The sequence below is a fragment of the Elephantulus edwardii genome, unplaced genomic scaffold (assembly GCF_000299155.1).
Source record: "Elephantulus edwardii isolate Elephantulus edwardi_28Jun2011 unplaced genomic scaffold, EleEdw1.0 scaffold00227, whole genome shotgun sequence".
Lineage (NCBI taxonomy): Eukaryota > Metazoa > Chordata > Mammalia > Macroscelidea > Macroscelididae > Elephantulus > Elephantulus edwardii.
Genome location: NW_006399977.1, coordinates 865,927 through 884,324, shown reverse-complemented (window position 1 = coordinate 884,324; position 18,398 = coordinate 865,927). Strand labels below are relative to the sequence as shown.

Here is an 18,398-nt window from a genome sequence, read left to right as displayed (position 1 = left end):
TCCTGCCTTTGGCACAAGTGTCTTTACCCACTTATTTCCCTGCTCCACCATCCACCAGGATACACATCCACTTTTACCCCTTCCCTTCAACATCTATCCCCCATTTGCCTAGCCCTTGATCTGAGAGCTTATATCTGAAGCTTCCTTGGCTTCTGTGATTCCAAACACGTCAGCTGCTGATAGTTTCTTATGCTTTGACCAGTGTCTCTTAAGCTCAGTAGTTATGTTTCCAGAGCGAAGGTGATATGTCCTGTAGAACTGGTGTGTAGAAGGTTTGAGGCCTTGAACACTAATGAGTGAAGACCAGTAGAGCTGTGGGAGTACATCAAGGGTATCATCCAGGAAGAGTGCAAACGATCATTGCAGAGGCAAAAGACGAAGAAAAGACCAAATGGATGTCAGAAGAGACTCTGAATATTGCACTGGAGTGCAGAGAAGCCAAAGCACAAGGAAGAATTCAAGATACTAAAGAGCTGAACAGAAGATTCCAAAAGGCAGCATAGGATGACAAAGTAAAATATTACAATGAAATGTGCAAGGAATTGGAGTCTGAAAATCAAAAGGGCCAAATTCGCTCAGCATTTCTTAAGCTCAAGGAACTGAAGAACAAATTCAAACCTCGAGTTGCTATAATCAAGGATGCTTTAGGCAGAATATTAAATGATCCAGGAAACATTAAAAGAAGATGGAAGGAATATACTGAGCCACAGTATCAAAAGGAATTGGAAGACACAGAAGAATTTCATGAAACAATATATGAGCAAGAGCTTATGGTGATAAAGGAAGAAGTTCAGGCTGCTTTGAAGGAAACAGCAAAAAATAAGGCCCCAGGAATAGATGGTATACCAACTGACATATTTCAGCTAAAAGATGCTGCCCTGGACGTGCTCACCAAGATGTGCCAAGAAATCTGGAGAACAACCACTTGGCAAACTGACTGGAAGAGATCTATATTTGTTCCTATCCCAAAGAAGGGTGACTCAACAGAGTGTGGAAACTATAGAAGAGTATCATTGATGTCACATGCAAGCAAGATTCTACTGAAGATTATCCAAAAACAACTGGAACAGTACATCAGCATAGAACTACTAGAAGTCCAGGCTGGGTTTAGAAGGGGTCGTGGTACTCGGGATATTGTAGCTAATGTTAGATGGATCTTAGCTGAAACAGCGAATACCAGAGGAATGTATATCTGTGTTTCATTGACTATGTAAAGGCACTTGACTGTATGGTTCATAACAAACTGTGGCTGACTCTGAGGAGAATGGGAATCCCAGAACACTTGATCATACTAATGAGAAACCTATACTTGGACCAAGAGGCAGTCGTCAGAACAGAGCGGGGAAACACTGCATGGTTCAAAATTGGGAAGGGCATATGCCAGGGATGTGTCTCCATACCTTTTCAACTTGTATGCAGAACAGATTATCCAGGAGGCTGGGCTCTATGAGGAGAAATGTGGGGGTTAAGATTGGTGGAAGATCTATCAACAATCTGCGATATGAAGATGATACAACCCTGCTTGCTGAAACTGAGGAGGACCTGAAGCACTTGCTGCAGAGGGTCAAGGACTGTAGCCTTCAATATGGATTGAGGCTCAATGTCAAGAAGACAAAGATTTGCACCACCAACAGGCAGCATCAAGATGGATGGTGAAGAGATTGAGATTGTTCACAGCTTTAAGTTTGCTTGGCTCCACAGTCAATACTCTTGGCACCAGTAGCCAGGAAATTAAAAGGCGCATTGCCATGGGAAAGTCTGCTGTTAGGGACTTCTCCAAAGTACTGAAGAGCAGTGGTGTCTCTGGAGACTAAGGTGCGTTTGATACAGGCCATGGTCTTTGCAATCACTTGGTATGCATCAGAGAGTTGGACAATGATTAGGAAAGATAGAAGGTGAATTGATGGTTTTGAGTTGTGGTGCTGGAGAAGAGTACTGAGGGCACCATGGACTTCTAGGAAAATAAACAGATTCATCCTGAAGAGGGTTAAACCGGGTGGCTCCTTGGAGGCACAGATTCTGAGGCTCCGTCTAATATACTTTGGACACGTTGTAAGGAAGGACCGGTCCTTGGAGAGGGACATCATGCTTGGGAGGGTGGAGGGACAGCGCTGGAGGGGAAGGCTCTCTATGAGGTGGACTAAATCACTGGGATGGGTGTATCAGAGATTGGCACAGGACAGAGCAGAATTTAGGGCTGGTGTACATAGGGTTGCTATGAGTCGCAAGCGACTCGACAGCACATACAACAACAACAACAACAAACTCTAGTAAGGAAAATCATTATTAGAACACAGTATCTACAAGATCCTATATCAAGATTTACTAGTTTTTCTTTTCTTTCTTAGGAAATTAGAACATAATATTCATAGCATGATTAATTCAGAAACTCTGATCCAATCATTAGATAAATCAATACATACTTTGAAACTGTTTTCTTATAGTGTAAAAATTTTTAAAACTATTCTTTAATTCAATTGTTATTTTAAATTAATCAATTCAACCATATTAGCAACACGGCTTCTACTATAACTTAAAAAGGTGTAACTAAGTGCCTGCGCCTCAACAGCACTTAACACAACACAACTAAAATGATCAAATTTCTGTTAGTCATTTGGTCCCCAATTTTTCCTATGAGCCAGAATATACTAACAACCCTTCACATGGAATTCAATAATTTGTCCATAAAATATTATTTGTAAAAAATCATTGAAATAATCATATATTCCATATGTCAAAACATTACAGCCTGAGTCATGCAGCCACAAGAAAAAGAATGAAAATAAGATGCAAAAATAAAATTATTTGATGCTGTTAATGCTGTCATATATTGTAACTGATAAAGCTGAAGTTTACTCTGCAGGTAAACGATGAGTAAGTGCACTAACCTTCTGCTTATCTAAGATCTTCATGGCATAATACTGCTCAGTGGCTTTATGTTTCACCAACATGACCCTTCCAAATGAACCTGTCCCAAGGGTTTTTTTCCTCTCAAAATCCTCCAGCCCAGCATTATTCTATATTTACAAGAAAAAAAAACAAGACACAATTAACATTAGAATTCTCATGAGAAGTTTATACAGAAATTTAGTTATACTAAAATAATATAGTAGTTTAGTGACATGTAAGCAGAATGACCCATTTGATTTACAATATTTGTTTTTTTAAAAATAGCAGAAAGACTATTGAGATTTTTAGAACACTTCCTTAAGTAACAACACATAATTGAGAAGAGAATTCTATTCCAAAGCAAGGCAAAGCAAAATGGTAATGGGAGGAAATACAACCTTCCACAAACATGTTAAGTCCACATGAATTCCTAGAATTAGACTTCTAAAAAAGTAACTTGCACATCTTAATAATTACAAACTAAAAAGAATTATACTAGTGAAGATAGTAATGTACATCATGCAGTCTTAGTGTACTTGCAAATAACTGTAATGAATAGGGAAACTGAGAATCTAGTCCCTTCATTGCAGCTACCTACAGGAAAAGTACTTCATGTCTATCTTTGTATGAGCTAGAACTAGATAATTAATAGCAGCATGCAAGTTCTTTCTCTCTCTGATGTTATAATAATCCAGGATTGCTTAAAATAGTAACAATAAACAAAGAAGAGTTCCTCATTCCCACCAAGATAACCAAAAGTCAGCATCCCAGAACAATAATCAGACTCTTCGTCTCACTGAATAAGGGTTTTGTTTTGAGCAAATATCTTTGTTTGGCTTTGACTATAGCAAGGATGCAAAGAAATGGAGGCAGCAAGCTTTTAAATTTGTCTCCCCAGCAAAATGAAAATTACTAGGAACTAATTATCTATGTACTAAAGAGCAACAAGTTGTAATTTCTGACCCATATATATTTTCATTACAAATATGTCTATGAAAATCTTGTGCAAAAAAGTATTTCCAAGTGCCAGTCTATTAAGCATTCAGTTTGAGAAAATGTGATGCAATGTTGGTCTTGTTTTACTTATAAAACTTGTTTACATTACATTTTAGTTACAGATGGCCAAAATTTTCAATTACTATATATGAGGTTCCTTAACAGTGTGGAAAATTCTTTACAATTCTTAAAGTATTAACTATTTAACTAAAGGTGGATATGTAACTTATAGTTTTAACAATACAGATGTACTGAAATACTTAATACAATACAAAACAAATACTGGACACATTTTATAAGTAGACAGTAAGATATCTCTTTCTGGTAGCCACTGCTTTTCTTTATAATAAAATAAGCCACCATTCTGACTTCAATTAATTTTTCATGTTACATCATGTAGATCTTTTTGTAATCACCATAGAAGGAGCTCTGGTGGCCCAGTGGTAAGAAGCTGTGCTGTGATCTAAACGGCATGAAGTTCAAATCTACCAGATGCTCCATGGGAGAAGGATGAGTAATGTCCCCACATGTAACTTACTGTCTCTGAAAAACCCCATTGAGTGAATTTCAAATTGATGGCACATACAACAATAATCACCACAGATTGTAATTTATTTATGTCTAAAGTTAGGTAAGAATGATATATCCATGGAACATTTTTTTTAAAAAAATAGTGTCTTAAGAAAAAAAAATTTTTTTTATTGGTCTGTATACAATATTTGTTTACATTGTGTTTCATTCATATACATTGTTTTATACAATCTTCAATTTACATTGTGTTTAATACAATCATTCATATACATGATTTTTATTATGAATTACTATGACCTTTGTCTATTATAAGCCTGTCTTTTCAAGCTCTTGTTGAATCTTTTCTATTCTTTCATTCCTTGCCCCTCTCACCCACCCTCTAACCTCTGCTATGCTTGTGATTTCCATCTTCCTCTTTTTCTGCACCTTCTCCTGAACCTATTTTTGCATATCTATACAAATCTCATTAGATCTCTTCTATTTTACAGTAATAGTCTTAAGTAGTATTTATCATTATTAGACTGAGTTAATTCACTTAGCATAATGCTCTCTAGACTCTCCCACCTTTTATAGTCCTTCATTAAATCACGGTTTCTTAATGCTGCATGGGTTCCATTGTGTGACTGTGCTAGAATTCCACAATCCATTTGTTTGTTGATGGACATTTGGGCTGTTTACCACCCAAGGAATTTACATTTATTTTGAATTAAATATTCTATAATGAAAATAAATATTTTATGATTCAGAGGAATGAGTTTTCAGAATGTAATGTGTGATTAAGATCATCAATTCTTTTCAACTCCAAGAAAATATTTATTGGACAGAATAGTATAGACTCTTTTAAAACCTTTTTTCCAATATCTTATTTGAGATCTAAAGTCACTCACTCACTTACTGCTGTCATGAGAGAAATGACTCACAGTTGACCCTCCAATGAGTTTCCAAGGCTACAAATCTCATGGGAGGAGACTGCTCATCCTTGGGTTAGCAGTGCCACTGCTTTTGTGTATGCCACAAAAATGCCAAGATCTAAAGAAATGACTCAAAACTGCTATAACACTAGAGTGTACCTCAAGTTTGTGACCTGGAATGTGTATAAAAATTTACTGTCAGATATTAACTGAATATTAGTTCCTCACTTTAAGTATACACAGAAATTATTACTTAATAAATCAAAATAGAATGTTGTTACACAAACTTTCTTATTATGTTTGCACACACTAGTTGGAAATAAAAATTTCCGAGGTGGTAAATTACTTAGGCAAGAATAGCAATTTTACTTAATAAATTATTTTTAAAGGCTAGAAAATGGAAAATATTTCTTACCGGAGTGGGATTTTCCCACTTTCTTAAAAAGTCTTCTTTGGCTTTGGCTAGAAATTCTTTCACTGAAAAATAAAAAACAAATTTTGTCTTGTAAGAATACTTGTATTTCATTTGAAAGTGTTTGCATTAGTCAATGATATTTCACTTATGTCTACCATAAAACATGTACAGTCACACTCATCATGCACTAGAGAGCTATGTCTCTACAGATGATAAAAGCAGCTCAGTATTATCAGGCAGTTCAAGGGCTGGGCTGACTGGAAAACACACAGCTCAGACGATATTCAAACTGAAGCTGAAGGACCATAAATACATAAAGACAGAGTACTACTTTGAGTATCTCTCTCCAATATTTATATACCACCTCAACAATGTAAGATTGGCACAGGATAAAGAAGGGATTAGGGCTGTTGTACATAGGGTTGCTGTAAGTCACTGGTGACTCGACAGCACATAACAACAACAACTTCAACAATAGACTTAATGTATTGAACAGTAATGACTGAAACTTGCCTTGAATGTAAAATTCAAGCTAAAGCCAGTGCAAGCAATTATGAAAGAGCTGAACAGAAGATTTCTAAGGGTGGCTTGAAATTACAAAGTATTATTAAGAAATGTGCAAAGACCTAGAGTTAGAAAACCAAAAGGGAAAACATGCTTGGCATTTCTCAAGCTGAAACTACTGAAGAAAAATCCAAACCCCAAAATATAACAGTGAAAGATTCTATAGACAAAGGACACATTAAAAAAAGATGGAATGAATACAGAGTCACTATGTCAAAAGAAGTGGTTGATATTCTACCATTTTAGGAATTAGCATATGATCAAGAACTAATGGTATTGAAAGATTAAGTCTATGCTACATGGAACACAATGAAAAAAACAAGCCTCCAGAAACTGATGGCACATTGAGATGTTAAAACAAATAACTGTAATGCTGAAAGTGTTTTCTCTGTGCCAGCAACTTTGGAAGGTTACCTGTTTAGCTGACTGGAAGAAACCCATATTTGTGTTTATTCTAAAGAAAGATGGTCCATCAGAAAGTGGAAATTACTGAACAACATACAAACAAGGAAAGCCTTGAAGATAATAAAAAATTACTATAGTAGTACATCCACAGGAAACTTCCAGAAATACAAGTTGGATTGAAAAGAGAATATGAAAGGTTTTCAACTGTGTGGGCTGAATATGAATAACATTCTGAAAAATGACAATACTAGAAACACTAAATTGTGCTCATGTGGAAATATATAGATAAAAGGAACTAGTTTAAGAGAACAAGGGGTACTGTAAGGTTTAAAATAAAGACAGTTGTACCTTAGGCTTGCATTCTTTCACTAAACTTACTCAATCTGTGTGCTGACTAATCAGCTCAACATCAAAGAAACAAAGATTCTTATCATTGGGCCAATGCACAGCACCATGATAGATGGAGAAGAGATTGAAGCTGTTAACTATTTTGGCTTGCTCAGTTCCACAAATAGCTCTTGGCACTAGCAGTCAAGAAAACAAAAGACAAATTGAAATGGGAAAATCTAGTGTCAGGGATCTCTCTAGAGTGCTAAAGAGCAACAATGTCAATCTAGAGACTACAGTGTGCCTCTGCCTGATCCTTTGCCTTGGTCTTCACAATTACTTGCTATGCATCAGAGAGCTGGACAATGGCTAAGGATGACAGAAGAAGAACTGATGCCTTTCAATTGTGGTGCGGGAGAAGAGTATTGGGCCTATTATGGGCTGCCAAGAGAAGGTGAAGACAAGTTGCTTCTTTTGAAGTTCTATCTCACATACTTTGGGCATGTGGCCAGGAAGGCTGAAGGGATAGTATAGGATAGGAAGCCTCCGGATGAGATGGATTGACAAAGTAACTGGGGTAATGGGGGTAGGTGTGTCAGAGACAGTAAGACTGGCTCAGAATAGGGCAGGGTGCAAAGCTGTTGTGCACAGGGCTACTTCCCATGAGTTGCAGGTGACTTGATGGCATATAACAACAATGTTGAGTAAACAGTTCAAGAATTTGGATTATATGAAGAACATAGGATTAGAGAAAAACTTACTATAACTTGCCATATGTAGATGACATAACCTTGCTTGCTGAATGTGCTTAATAATAAAGATCTAAGACTATAACATTAATCCTCACAATTGGACCAATAATGATGAATGAAGAAAACACTAGAGCTTCAAAGCTCTCATTTTACATAGATCCATAATCAGTCCCCATAGAACTTGTAGTCACCACAAAATCAGATGACTTACTGCACTGGGCATTTCAGTTGCAAAGATCTCTTTAAAGTAAAAAAAAAAAAAAAAAAAAAAGGCAGATGTCACCTTCAGGACCAAAGTGTGTCTGGCTCAAACCAGAGTATTTTGAACAGCCTCATATGTACATATTTGATGCCTCTGAGCTGTAGTGTTGGAGAAGAATACGGAGTTTTTTGTGGATTGCCCAAAGAACTAACAGATACATCTTGGGAAAAGAGTAGCCAGAGTGCTTCTTGGAAGCAAAAATGTGAAATGTCATCACTCATACTTTGGAAATTTTGCTAGGATAGGCGATTCCTTGGAAGGAGATATCATACTTCAAAAGGTGGAGGGTCAGCTAAAGACAGGAAGACCCTCAACAGAGTAAGTTACACTATGACTGCAGCAATGGGCTCATATATATTAGAGAAGATGGCACAGGTTCAGGTGTGTTGTTTATCAGGTCGATATGAGTACGATGGACTGGACAGCACCTACCAACATCAATATGCAGAGCTAATTGTAAAGAATAAATCACTAAATGTACAATACTCAATCATTTGTTGTCCAGCCTCATTTCTGTCATCTTCTTATATTTTCCAACTACCATTCCTTCTTCATTGTTTCCAACTTCTGCATTCAAGTGACCAATTATTATTAATGCATCATGATTTATGTCTGGTCAATTTCAGACTTCAATAGTTAGCAGAAGTCCTCAATTTTCCCATCTTTGGCTTTATCTGGTGGTACATGTATTTGGATAATATTGATATTAACAGATCTTCCTTGTATGTATATGGATAATATCCTTTTGCTCACAATGCTATATTTAAGGATAGATATTGAAATGGTCTTTTAAACTATGAATACAATACCATTCTTTCTTATTTTTTCTTTCTCGGAACAGTAAACCATATGATGTCTGATTCAAAGTGGCCAATGCCAGCCCATTTCAGCTCATTATGCCTAATATTCCAATATCTGTGTGTTCCATTTCATTTTCTCCAATGTCGGGTTTTCCTATATTCATACTTGGTACATTCCACATTCCAGTTATTAGTGGATAACTGCAGCTTTTCTTCCTCATCTTGAGTGTCTTCCAGTCTAAATAAAGCTATATCTAACTGTGTAATTGTGCTTTATTGTTCATGGGGTTTTAGAAACCTGTTATTTCAGAAGTGTCTGGCCAATCCTTCTTCCCAATGTGTCTTAATCCTGGAGTTCTGTTTTAATAGAGCATCTGACAGCCATGGCTGTTACCTACAAGAACAGATGACAAACAACCACTCCCTTAATACAAGAAGCCAGTAGACAAGTCATAATATCCCTAAGAACACACTCTAAAGACAAGCAAGCACAAGACAGACATGTGTCAGGGCTGTACTCTTTCTCTATACCTATTCAATCTGTTTGCTGAACAAATCAGTCAAGAACCTAGACTCTGTTAAGAAAAAGTGGCATCAGGATCAGAGGAAGACTCAGCAACAACCAGTATTAGTATATCTAGCTGACACAACCTTGCCTGCTGAAGGTGAAGAGGCCTTGAAACACTTGCTGCAGAAGACTAAAGTCTTCAATATGGATTGCATTGCAACACCAAGAAGACAAAAATCCTCACCACTGGGCTGATGGGCAACATTATGAAGGAGAAAAGATTGAAATTGCCAATGATTTATCTTATTTGGATCCTCAATCAACACCCTTGGCATCAGCAGTCAAGAAACCAAAAGATATATTGCATTGGGAAAGTCTGCTATCAAGGACCTCTCCAAACTACTGAGGAGCAATGATGCCAGTTTGAAGACTAAGTGTGCCTGACTCAAAAGACGGGCCTTTTTAATCACCTGCTATGTACGCGAAAAATGAATTATGAATAATTATGACATACGAAGAATCAATGCCTTTGAATTGTGTGGGGAAAGAGAGTACTAAATATCCCATGGACAGCCAAAAGAGCAAATAAGATACGTCGTGAAGAAGGTGCAATAAGTGTGTTTCTTAGATGCAAGGATGGCGAAGCTTCGTCTCACATATTCTGGCAGTTGTAAGGAGGGGCTATTCCTTGGAAAGAGATGTCATGCTTGAAAAAGGGTGAGTCAGCGAAAGATGGGAAGACCCTCAACAAAATAGATTACCCACAGTAATGAGTTCAAGTGTGTCAGAGATGATAAAGAAGGTGCAGGAGAAAACAGAATTCAGTTCTGTGTTTAGAGGGTCACTATGAGTTGTATTTAACTCGACAGCACATTGTTGTTATCATCCAGTCAGAACCAACTCATAGCTGACCCTCCAGTGGGTTTTCAGAGGCAGTTTAATGACCCAGGAGGAGACTGACCATCTTTCCGCTATGAAGCAGCTGGTAGATTCGAACCGCAATTATTTTAGGACAGCAACACAGCCCCTTACCACAACACAGCCCCTTACTACCAGAAATCCCTAAATGGTACATAACATAACATTAACACAACATCATAAAATAACATAGCATGCAGGGAGTTCTGGTTGCCTAGTGCATAAGGAGTTTAACTGCCAATCCAAAGGCAAGTGGTTCAAATTCACCAGGCACCAGCTGTTCTGCAGACTCTCAATTGATAGCAATGAGTATGGTGAGTCACTAAGTAAGAATCTGTAAGCTGGACAACAAATAACGAAGACAGACAAACTGATTCTTTTGGATTATGGCATTGCTGGAAAATATTACATATAACACAGACCTCATGAAGACTGAACAAACTTGTCTAGGAAAAAGTATATCCAGAATGTTTTTTAGAAGCAAGGATGGCAACACTTTATCTCACATACTTTGGACATGTTATCAGTATCCTTGGTGAAGGACATCATGCTTGGAGAGAGTCAGGGAAAAAGAGGAAAACCTTCAGCAGCATGGCATGGCACTGTGCCTACAACGGGCTCAAGTACAGCAACGATGGAGAAGATGGGGTTCCTTAACACTGATTACCAAGAAACCAGCAGTGGTACAAACAAGCTCTTTAAGGAAAAGAACTGAAACCATCTGCTGCACAGGATTATGTTGATTTGTGGAGTTTTAAAAAGAACTGATTTTGATAAAAAAGCTGCTTGTTGCTACAAGATTTGTGTTTATTAGATCTGTATTCTTTTACAGGCAAAAGAAAAGGAACTCTACCCCACATTAACAGACAAAGGTGATTTGCTTAGACCTAAAAACAAAATAACATGAGACAAAACACCCTCATAAAAATGGAAAGTTTAAAATTTTCATTCTGTAATTACAATACTAAAATATCTTAGTATCTAATTTTAAATCTGCATCAATATAAAATATTATATCAGCAGTTTATGTATTGATTAATGAGAGCCACATTGTTTTTTAGGGCTGTGGTTCGAATTTTTGGGTTTTTTTAAAATTACCTTATAAAGCATTTAAATAATATTTTTTAAAAATTAACTCTTTATACATGTTATTTTACTAATAGATCTACTTCAGCTATTTAAGGAAAATTCAGAAACCAACAAATAATGGCATTAATGAAAGGCATTCTTGTCCTTAGAATTAACTGTAATAGTAACTATTTCAGTGTTTCAATTTGGTTCAGAAAGGTCTCAACTTTCCTAGTATCTCCATGTCTATACAAAGAAAAAATATTAGACACAGGATTTAAATAATGTTAAAACAGTAAAATACAGACATGTAAAAATTAGTTTTTAATTTTTTTACATTTACAGTAACCAAAGAAAACCTTGAGTGCTGCAGGGGCATTTATTTTAGAAATACTGAGTAATGATGATGATTATAGAGAAAAAGTAAAAGTGAAAATGAGTGTCTCATAAATTCTTTAGTAAGATCATCTAATAACATAGCAATATTAAATTTAGGCATTTACAGATATCCACATTATTATTTCTTCCTTTACCTCCAATATAGTACCTTCAGCAAAACATTTATTATCCAAAATGGTTGAAACATACATAGGCTTTATAACTGTAATTTATACTGTAATTTCAAAATGGTGATGGGCACCAAGAGTAGACACTAATGTTTAAATAACACTGGAGAAGGACTTTTTAATAAAAAAATAATTTTTTAAAATATTATCTCACTACTTTATATAAAGGGTCATTTGTAGTCTGCAGTAAACTACAATGTACTTATTTTAGGAAATTAGATAAAAGTAATTTTAAAGATTAGAATCTTTGTATAAAAATTTCATCTAACAAAAAAGAACTCAAATAATTTACACTTAATTATTAAAATACAGTTTGATTTTTCCAGGAGGTTGACTGAATAAAGAATTCATATAAAAGTTTACAATGACTCAAGGTACTTGAACTCTAAAAGTTAATGAGATGAGTGGTTTTATGTTTGAAATATATGGCATTGACTTAATGTGATGGTTATAATAGAAATTAAATACATATTTTCTTGTTAAATAAAACTTGGGGCTTTTAAAAGAAATTTGTTATCTCCAAAATGTACTCTTGATTTCTTTTGAAATATATTTCCAGTCACATTTTATTTATAGACTATACACATCAACTTGCAGTATAAATTCTCCAGATGCATGCCCAACTGATAATTTGGAGACAAGGCTGAGATCAGGGAAAGAAAATAAACCAAAACCCTCACATCCTGCTTTAGCTCTTTAGTCACTTTTTGCTAAGAGGATCTGGAGTTAAGAAAAAAGTAACTGATCAAAGGAAGCACTTGCAGTATTTTCCAAAGATGGCAAGTTGAAAAAAAAATTTCCTTTCCCTGTCTGGTAAAAAGAAGTAGAGAAGAAAAAAAATTCAAGGACTTCTTAATTTTATTCATTATATTAAGGCATTAAAGTATTTGTTGACATATTCTTTGCACTCATGCTGGTTTTATATGAAGTTATTCTATAAAATAAAAGTATTTTTCATAATAATCTGTGAAATCATAAGAAATGTATATGAATAAAAATATTACATTTTATTAATTACTTCCACAAATAAATGGCTCTCTCTTAAAGGAACACTAATTATAAGTGATTTAATCATTCCATGAAGAAGTCTGCTCTAGAAAAACTTTTTGTCATATTAATATGTATATTATAAATACATGGACACACACACACACAAAACCCCCAGTTCAAATATGTATTGTTTAGATATAATCGATAACAAAGTTAACTCTCTGTGAAGATATAAATTAACAACAAAAACATACATCTTGAAGAAATGCTCCAAATCACTGGCAGTAAGAGAGATGCAAATCAAAACCACAATGAGGTACCATCTCACCCCAGTAACAGTAGCAATTTTAACAGAGCAACAAGTAATAAATGTTGGAGAGAATGTGACAAAAAAAGGAACTCTTATACATCATTGGTGGGACTGTAAAATGGTACAACCGTTCTGGAAGGCAGTTTGGTGCTTCCTCAAAAATCTAAACAGAAATTCCATATGACCCAGCTATTCCACTGCTTGGAATATACCCTGAGAAAATGAGAACTGAGGAACAAACAGAAACTTGTATGCCAATGTTGATAGCAGCATTATTCACCATTGCAAGGACATGGAAACAGCCCAAATGTCCAACCACAAATGAATAGACTGAGAAATTACAGTACATTCACACAATGGAATACTATGCAGCATACAGGAGCAATGATATTGCAAATTATTATCTAACGTGGGAGAGACTGGAGAACATTATGTTGAGTGAACTAACTCACTCCCACAAGGATAAATATTGCATAAAACCATTATTGTAGAATGAATATAAGAATCCAAGAGGGGTGGGAGAGGGTGGAAGCAGAGGGATGCAGATGTGCAGGGGGAGGGAGGGATTAATCATGGGGTTACACAATCTGATGGGTAAGGGGTGAGGGAAATTAAAAGAATTTGTTCTTCAAAACAGTGTATTCAAATTTTGTTAACAACTAATAGAAAAATTTTTTTAAACCCCACCCATACACCTTTACATTTTTACCCTTTTCAAGCTACTTCATGATACAGCTGGATCATGAATAAGCCTAAAATAATAGGTAATCCAGAAGCCTATGTATTTGTTTAAAATTTTCTTCTTTTTAGACTATGATGGATCCAACTTTCTAAATCTTTTCTCTAGTTGCTTAAAGATATCTATTGACAAATGTTTTTGGTTATTAATCAAAAAAATAATTGGTAGGACAAATAGCCAGATTAAAACCTGCACCACATTCAATTCAAGGCTCAAATTTAGGACATCTTCTGAAGTTCCCCTTTAAAAAATGTTCCTGTATTCTAATACGTAAATCATAGCTGTTTTGGTATTTGAGCAATTCTGAAGTATCTAAATAATCACAAGCTTTGAATCCTGATATACCTGAGTTAAAATACTGTCTCTAATACTTCTCAGGGAACTCTGGTAGCCTAATGGTAAGGAGTTGTGCTGTCAATCCAAAGGTATCCAGTTTGAACCCACCAGCTGTTTGTGGGAGAAAGATGGGGAGTCTTCTCCTACTGCTTTTGAAAAACCCTGCTGAAGCTATGAGTTAGTCCCAATTTGACAGTACAGAACAAAACTTCTTAGCTGTATGATCGTGAGTATCTCCTCTATCAAGAATCAACAGTGACTAGTAAAACTCCTTAGGAGTATATGTATACAACTTTCAAAGAGGATTCTTTTTTCCATTATATTTTGTTCTATTCTAGTCACATCAAAACAGTAACCATCTATAGGCATATCTCATTTTACTGTGCTTTGCTTTAATGCATGCCACACATACTTTACAAACTGAAGGTCTGTGGCAATCTTCCATTTAAAAAGTTTATTGATGTAATTTTTCTAATAGCATGTACTCACTGCAGGTTTCTGTGTCACATTTTGGCAATTCTCATAATTTTCAACTTTACCATAATGCTACTGGTCTTGTGGGTAAGGAGTTGCACTGGCAACTCAAAGGCAGGGCAGTTCAAATACACTAGCCATTTCACAGGACAATGTTGGGCAGTCTCCTCCCATGTGGGTTACAGTCTCTGAAAAATCTGCGGAGGATCAGCAGAGTAGGATTTGACTCAATGGTACAGAACAACAACAAAACTGTACACCTAACAAACTACTCACCAGTGTTGTTAAGTCAGTTTCAACTCCCCATTGGGTTAGTGTAAATCTTTTATATGCACTGTTGTTGTTGTGTGCCACTGAGTCAGAATCAATCCACAACTGACTCTCCATAGGGTTTTCAGAGGCAATAATCTCCTGTGAGGAACTGCCCATCCTTCCCCCATAGAGCAGCTGGTGAATTAGAACTGTGTGCCTTTGGGACTGCAGTGCAGATTCTTACTACTAGGCCACCAGAGGGAACCAAAATTTTGTGAGGCAAAAATTGCTTTTTCTGATATTCATGTTATGATGGGCTGTGAAAGCAAAATCTGTACAATCTCTAAGGTATGCCTGTACTATTAAAAAAGTACATACAATTCCATAATTCAACCTCTTCTCTGGAACATGCACTTTCAATTTATTTTCCACACAAGTATTTTTCTTCAGTTTTTATCATTAAAAGAGATTATCACATTGGTTTCTATAGGAAAAGGAGCATACCAAAGGACTCTATATGTTCAACCCGGGTTTGCAGGAACATTCACCCACATTGATGAGATGAAGAAAGGAAAAAAAAAAGAGAAAAATTTTGTATATTTTCACAAGTACACAATACTATTACTTATACTTCTATACATAGGATATGGCTTGAAAATTAGATTGCAAAGCTTATTTTAAACATGAAGAAAATGAAATAAAGTTTCAAGTATAATATATGTTATCCCACATAATTTAAGTAATTATATAATTAATAAGAATATTTCACTAAAAGCACCCAACATAAATTTCTATTAGGCATATTTGTTGTTATACTGGATAAACTCAGCTACAGCTTATTATAAAAAGATTATGCTATTACTCACAGTATACCCAATTTTAAAAGAGATTATAATTCATGTTTTGTAAGAATTGGTTAAAGTATATTTCCATACAAATTATAATTACTGAAGGTGCTAAACTCTGTAGTCTCTTTTTAATGAGATAAATTTTACCTCTTTTTTCAATACCAATAAAAGCGTAACTTTTATTCAATATGTGCCAGGAAAAGAAAATGGACACACAAAAAAATATGACAAAACACAATAAAAATCTTAGGGCAAATACTAAATTAAAATACCAGTAGCTTTATTCTTAAATTAAGACAATATAAACTTTGAACCTGGATAATCTTGTTGTATATTAGTCTTTTGCTACTCTGTACATACAATTCCCACTGCTTTACATTCCTGAATTTGTTGTCTCCAAAATACTACACATGAAATTGCAAAATGATAACCTTTATAAATAGACTCAAGATGACATTAAGCTTCACGAGGGAAGGCAAAATCAGGGTGAAAAGAAAACTGACAGATGGGAAAAAAAAACATTTGGCAATACCACTTCAGACAAGGGTCTCTTGACAAAAGTTTACAGAATACTCCTGGACCCCCACAAGAAAAAGTCTGATAACCCAATTACAAAATGGGCAAAAGACACAGAAAGATTTTTCATTAGAGGAAGACATTTAGATGGCCAACAGACACATGAAGAAATGCTCAAAGTCAATAGCAATAAAAGAGATGCAAATCAAAATCACAGTGACATATCATCTCACCACAGTAGCAGTGGCAAAGTTTAGCAGAGCAGCAAGCCATAAATGTTGGAGAGGATGTAGAGTGGTGGGAACTCTCATACATGGTTGGTGGGATTGTAAAATAATACAATCACACTGGAACGTAGTTTGGTGTTTCCTCAGCAAGTTGAACATAGAAACTCCATATGGGTCAACTATTCTACTACTAAGAATATGCCCCATGGAAATTAGACCTGAGACACAAAGATTTGTACATCAACATTGACAGCAGTGTTATTCATCGTGGAACATATGTACAAACATGGAAACAGCCCAAATGTCCAATCACAACCAAATGGACTGAGAAACTGTGGTACATTCATTCAATAGAATACTATGCAATACTCGGAGCAATGATTTTGGAAAATACTATATAACTTGGGAGAGACTGGAGAGCATTATGCTGAGTGAACTAACCCAGTCTCATAAGGACAAATACTGTATAAGACCATTATTGTAAAAATATAACGATAACTAGTAAAACATGCATGCGGATCCAAAGAGGGAAGGGGTAGGAGCAGAGGGGTGAGAATGGGTAGGGGTGAAACCACAGGATTGCACAATTTAGTGGGAGGGGGTAAAGAAAATGGGGGGGATTTGGCAGGGACTGGTAAAAGACAAGGTACTGATGGGCATACTCCAATGGCAATTAATTTTATAAAACATAATGCACTGGAATGATTTATGAGACATAATGTGAATGAAGAATAAATAGTGTGAGACACAATGTATATGAACTTTGTAAGCAAATCAATATATATTAAAAAAACAGACTCAGGATAAGATTAATCAAGCCATTTCTTCCATGAATGAATATATTTTAATTCAATATACCTTATAAAACTGTAACTTTATAAAGAACACAATAACTTGCAAACAACAAAATAAAAAGTTTTAAAGATAATATTTGTTCTATAGAAAGTAGTTGCCTACCAGATACTTCTGAAGAGGAGCAAGCTTGTGTCAGAAAAATAAACAATGATTAAAAATGAAACTCATATTAGCATCAAGTCACCTATAAACATTTTCCTAGAACATTATATTCAGAGATGAAATGTTAAGATGAAAACAATTATTTGACTGTAACTTTCAATCAGCTATTTTAAAAATAAATGGGAAAGAAAATAACTACTATTCAGTACTGAAATTTCTATCATTCCATTTTTCTTTAAAATAACTAACAAAAACTTTAAGTCCTCATAGCAATACATTTCATAATATTAAAAAACAAATATCAAAATGCATATTCTGTAACTACAGCAATATCATATTCAGATTTGTGTTATTCAGTTGAACTTTACTGTAGGAAAAGGGAGCTCTGGTGGCTTAGTTCACAGGGAGTTGGGCTGCTAACCCAAAGGCCATCCTTCTGTAGGTGTGAATGTACCAGTAGCTCCAGGCAAGAAAGATGTGTAATCTCCCACCATGCAATGTTCAGCCTCTGAAAACTCACTAGAAAGTCAGCTATGAGTTGATTTTGACTCAAGGCCAATGATAGAGGTCTGCTGTAGAAAAACCATTTGGAATTATAACATGATGTTAACCCCAAAGGAGCTTTGTAAGTGATTATATCTGCTCAGCGGCTAAGTGGAAGGTTGCTAGTTTGAACCCAGTTCCTCAAATGGAAAAAGATGTCACGCTATGTGTCCATTAACGTTTCAAATCATCTCTTCTCTATTCTGTAAGATCACTTTGAATTAGAATCAATTCACTAAAAACAAGTTTGATTTGATTTTGTAATTAACTCTCCCATATCCTTGGTGCTGGTTT

General features: G+C 35.5%; 1 protein-coding gene across 1 annotated transcript in view; it reads right to left on the bottom strand.

Annotated features, from left to right (window-relative positions):
* LOC102860184 (cAMP-dependent protein kinase catalytic subunit beta-like) overlaps positions 1–18,398 on the bottom strand; it is a 176,056-nt gene that overhangs the window by 61,194 nt on the left and 96,464 nt on the right. Inside the window, exons 2-3 of the mRNA XM_006898372.1 lie at positions 5,743–5,804; positions 2,889–3,017 (exon numbers count right to left, since the gene is read on the bottom strand). Coding sequence (XP_006898434.1) covers positions 2,889–3,017; positions 5,743–5,804 — 191 coding nt within the window. The remainder of the gene's footprint in view (positions 1–2,888; positions 3,018–5,742; positions 5,805–18,398) is intronic.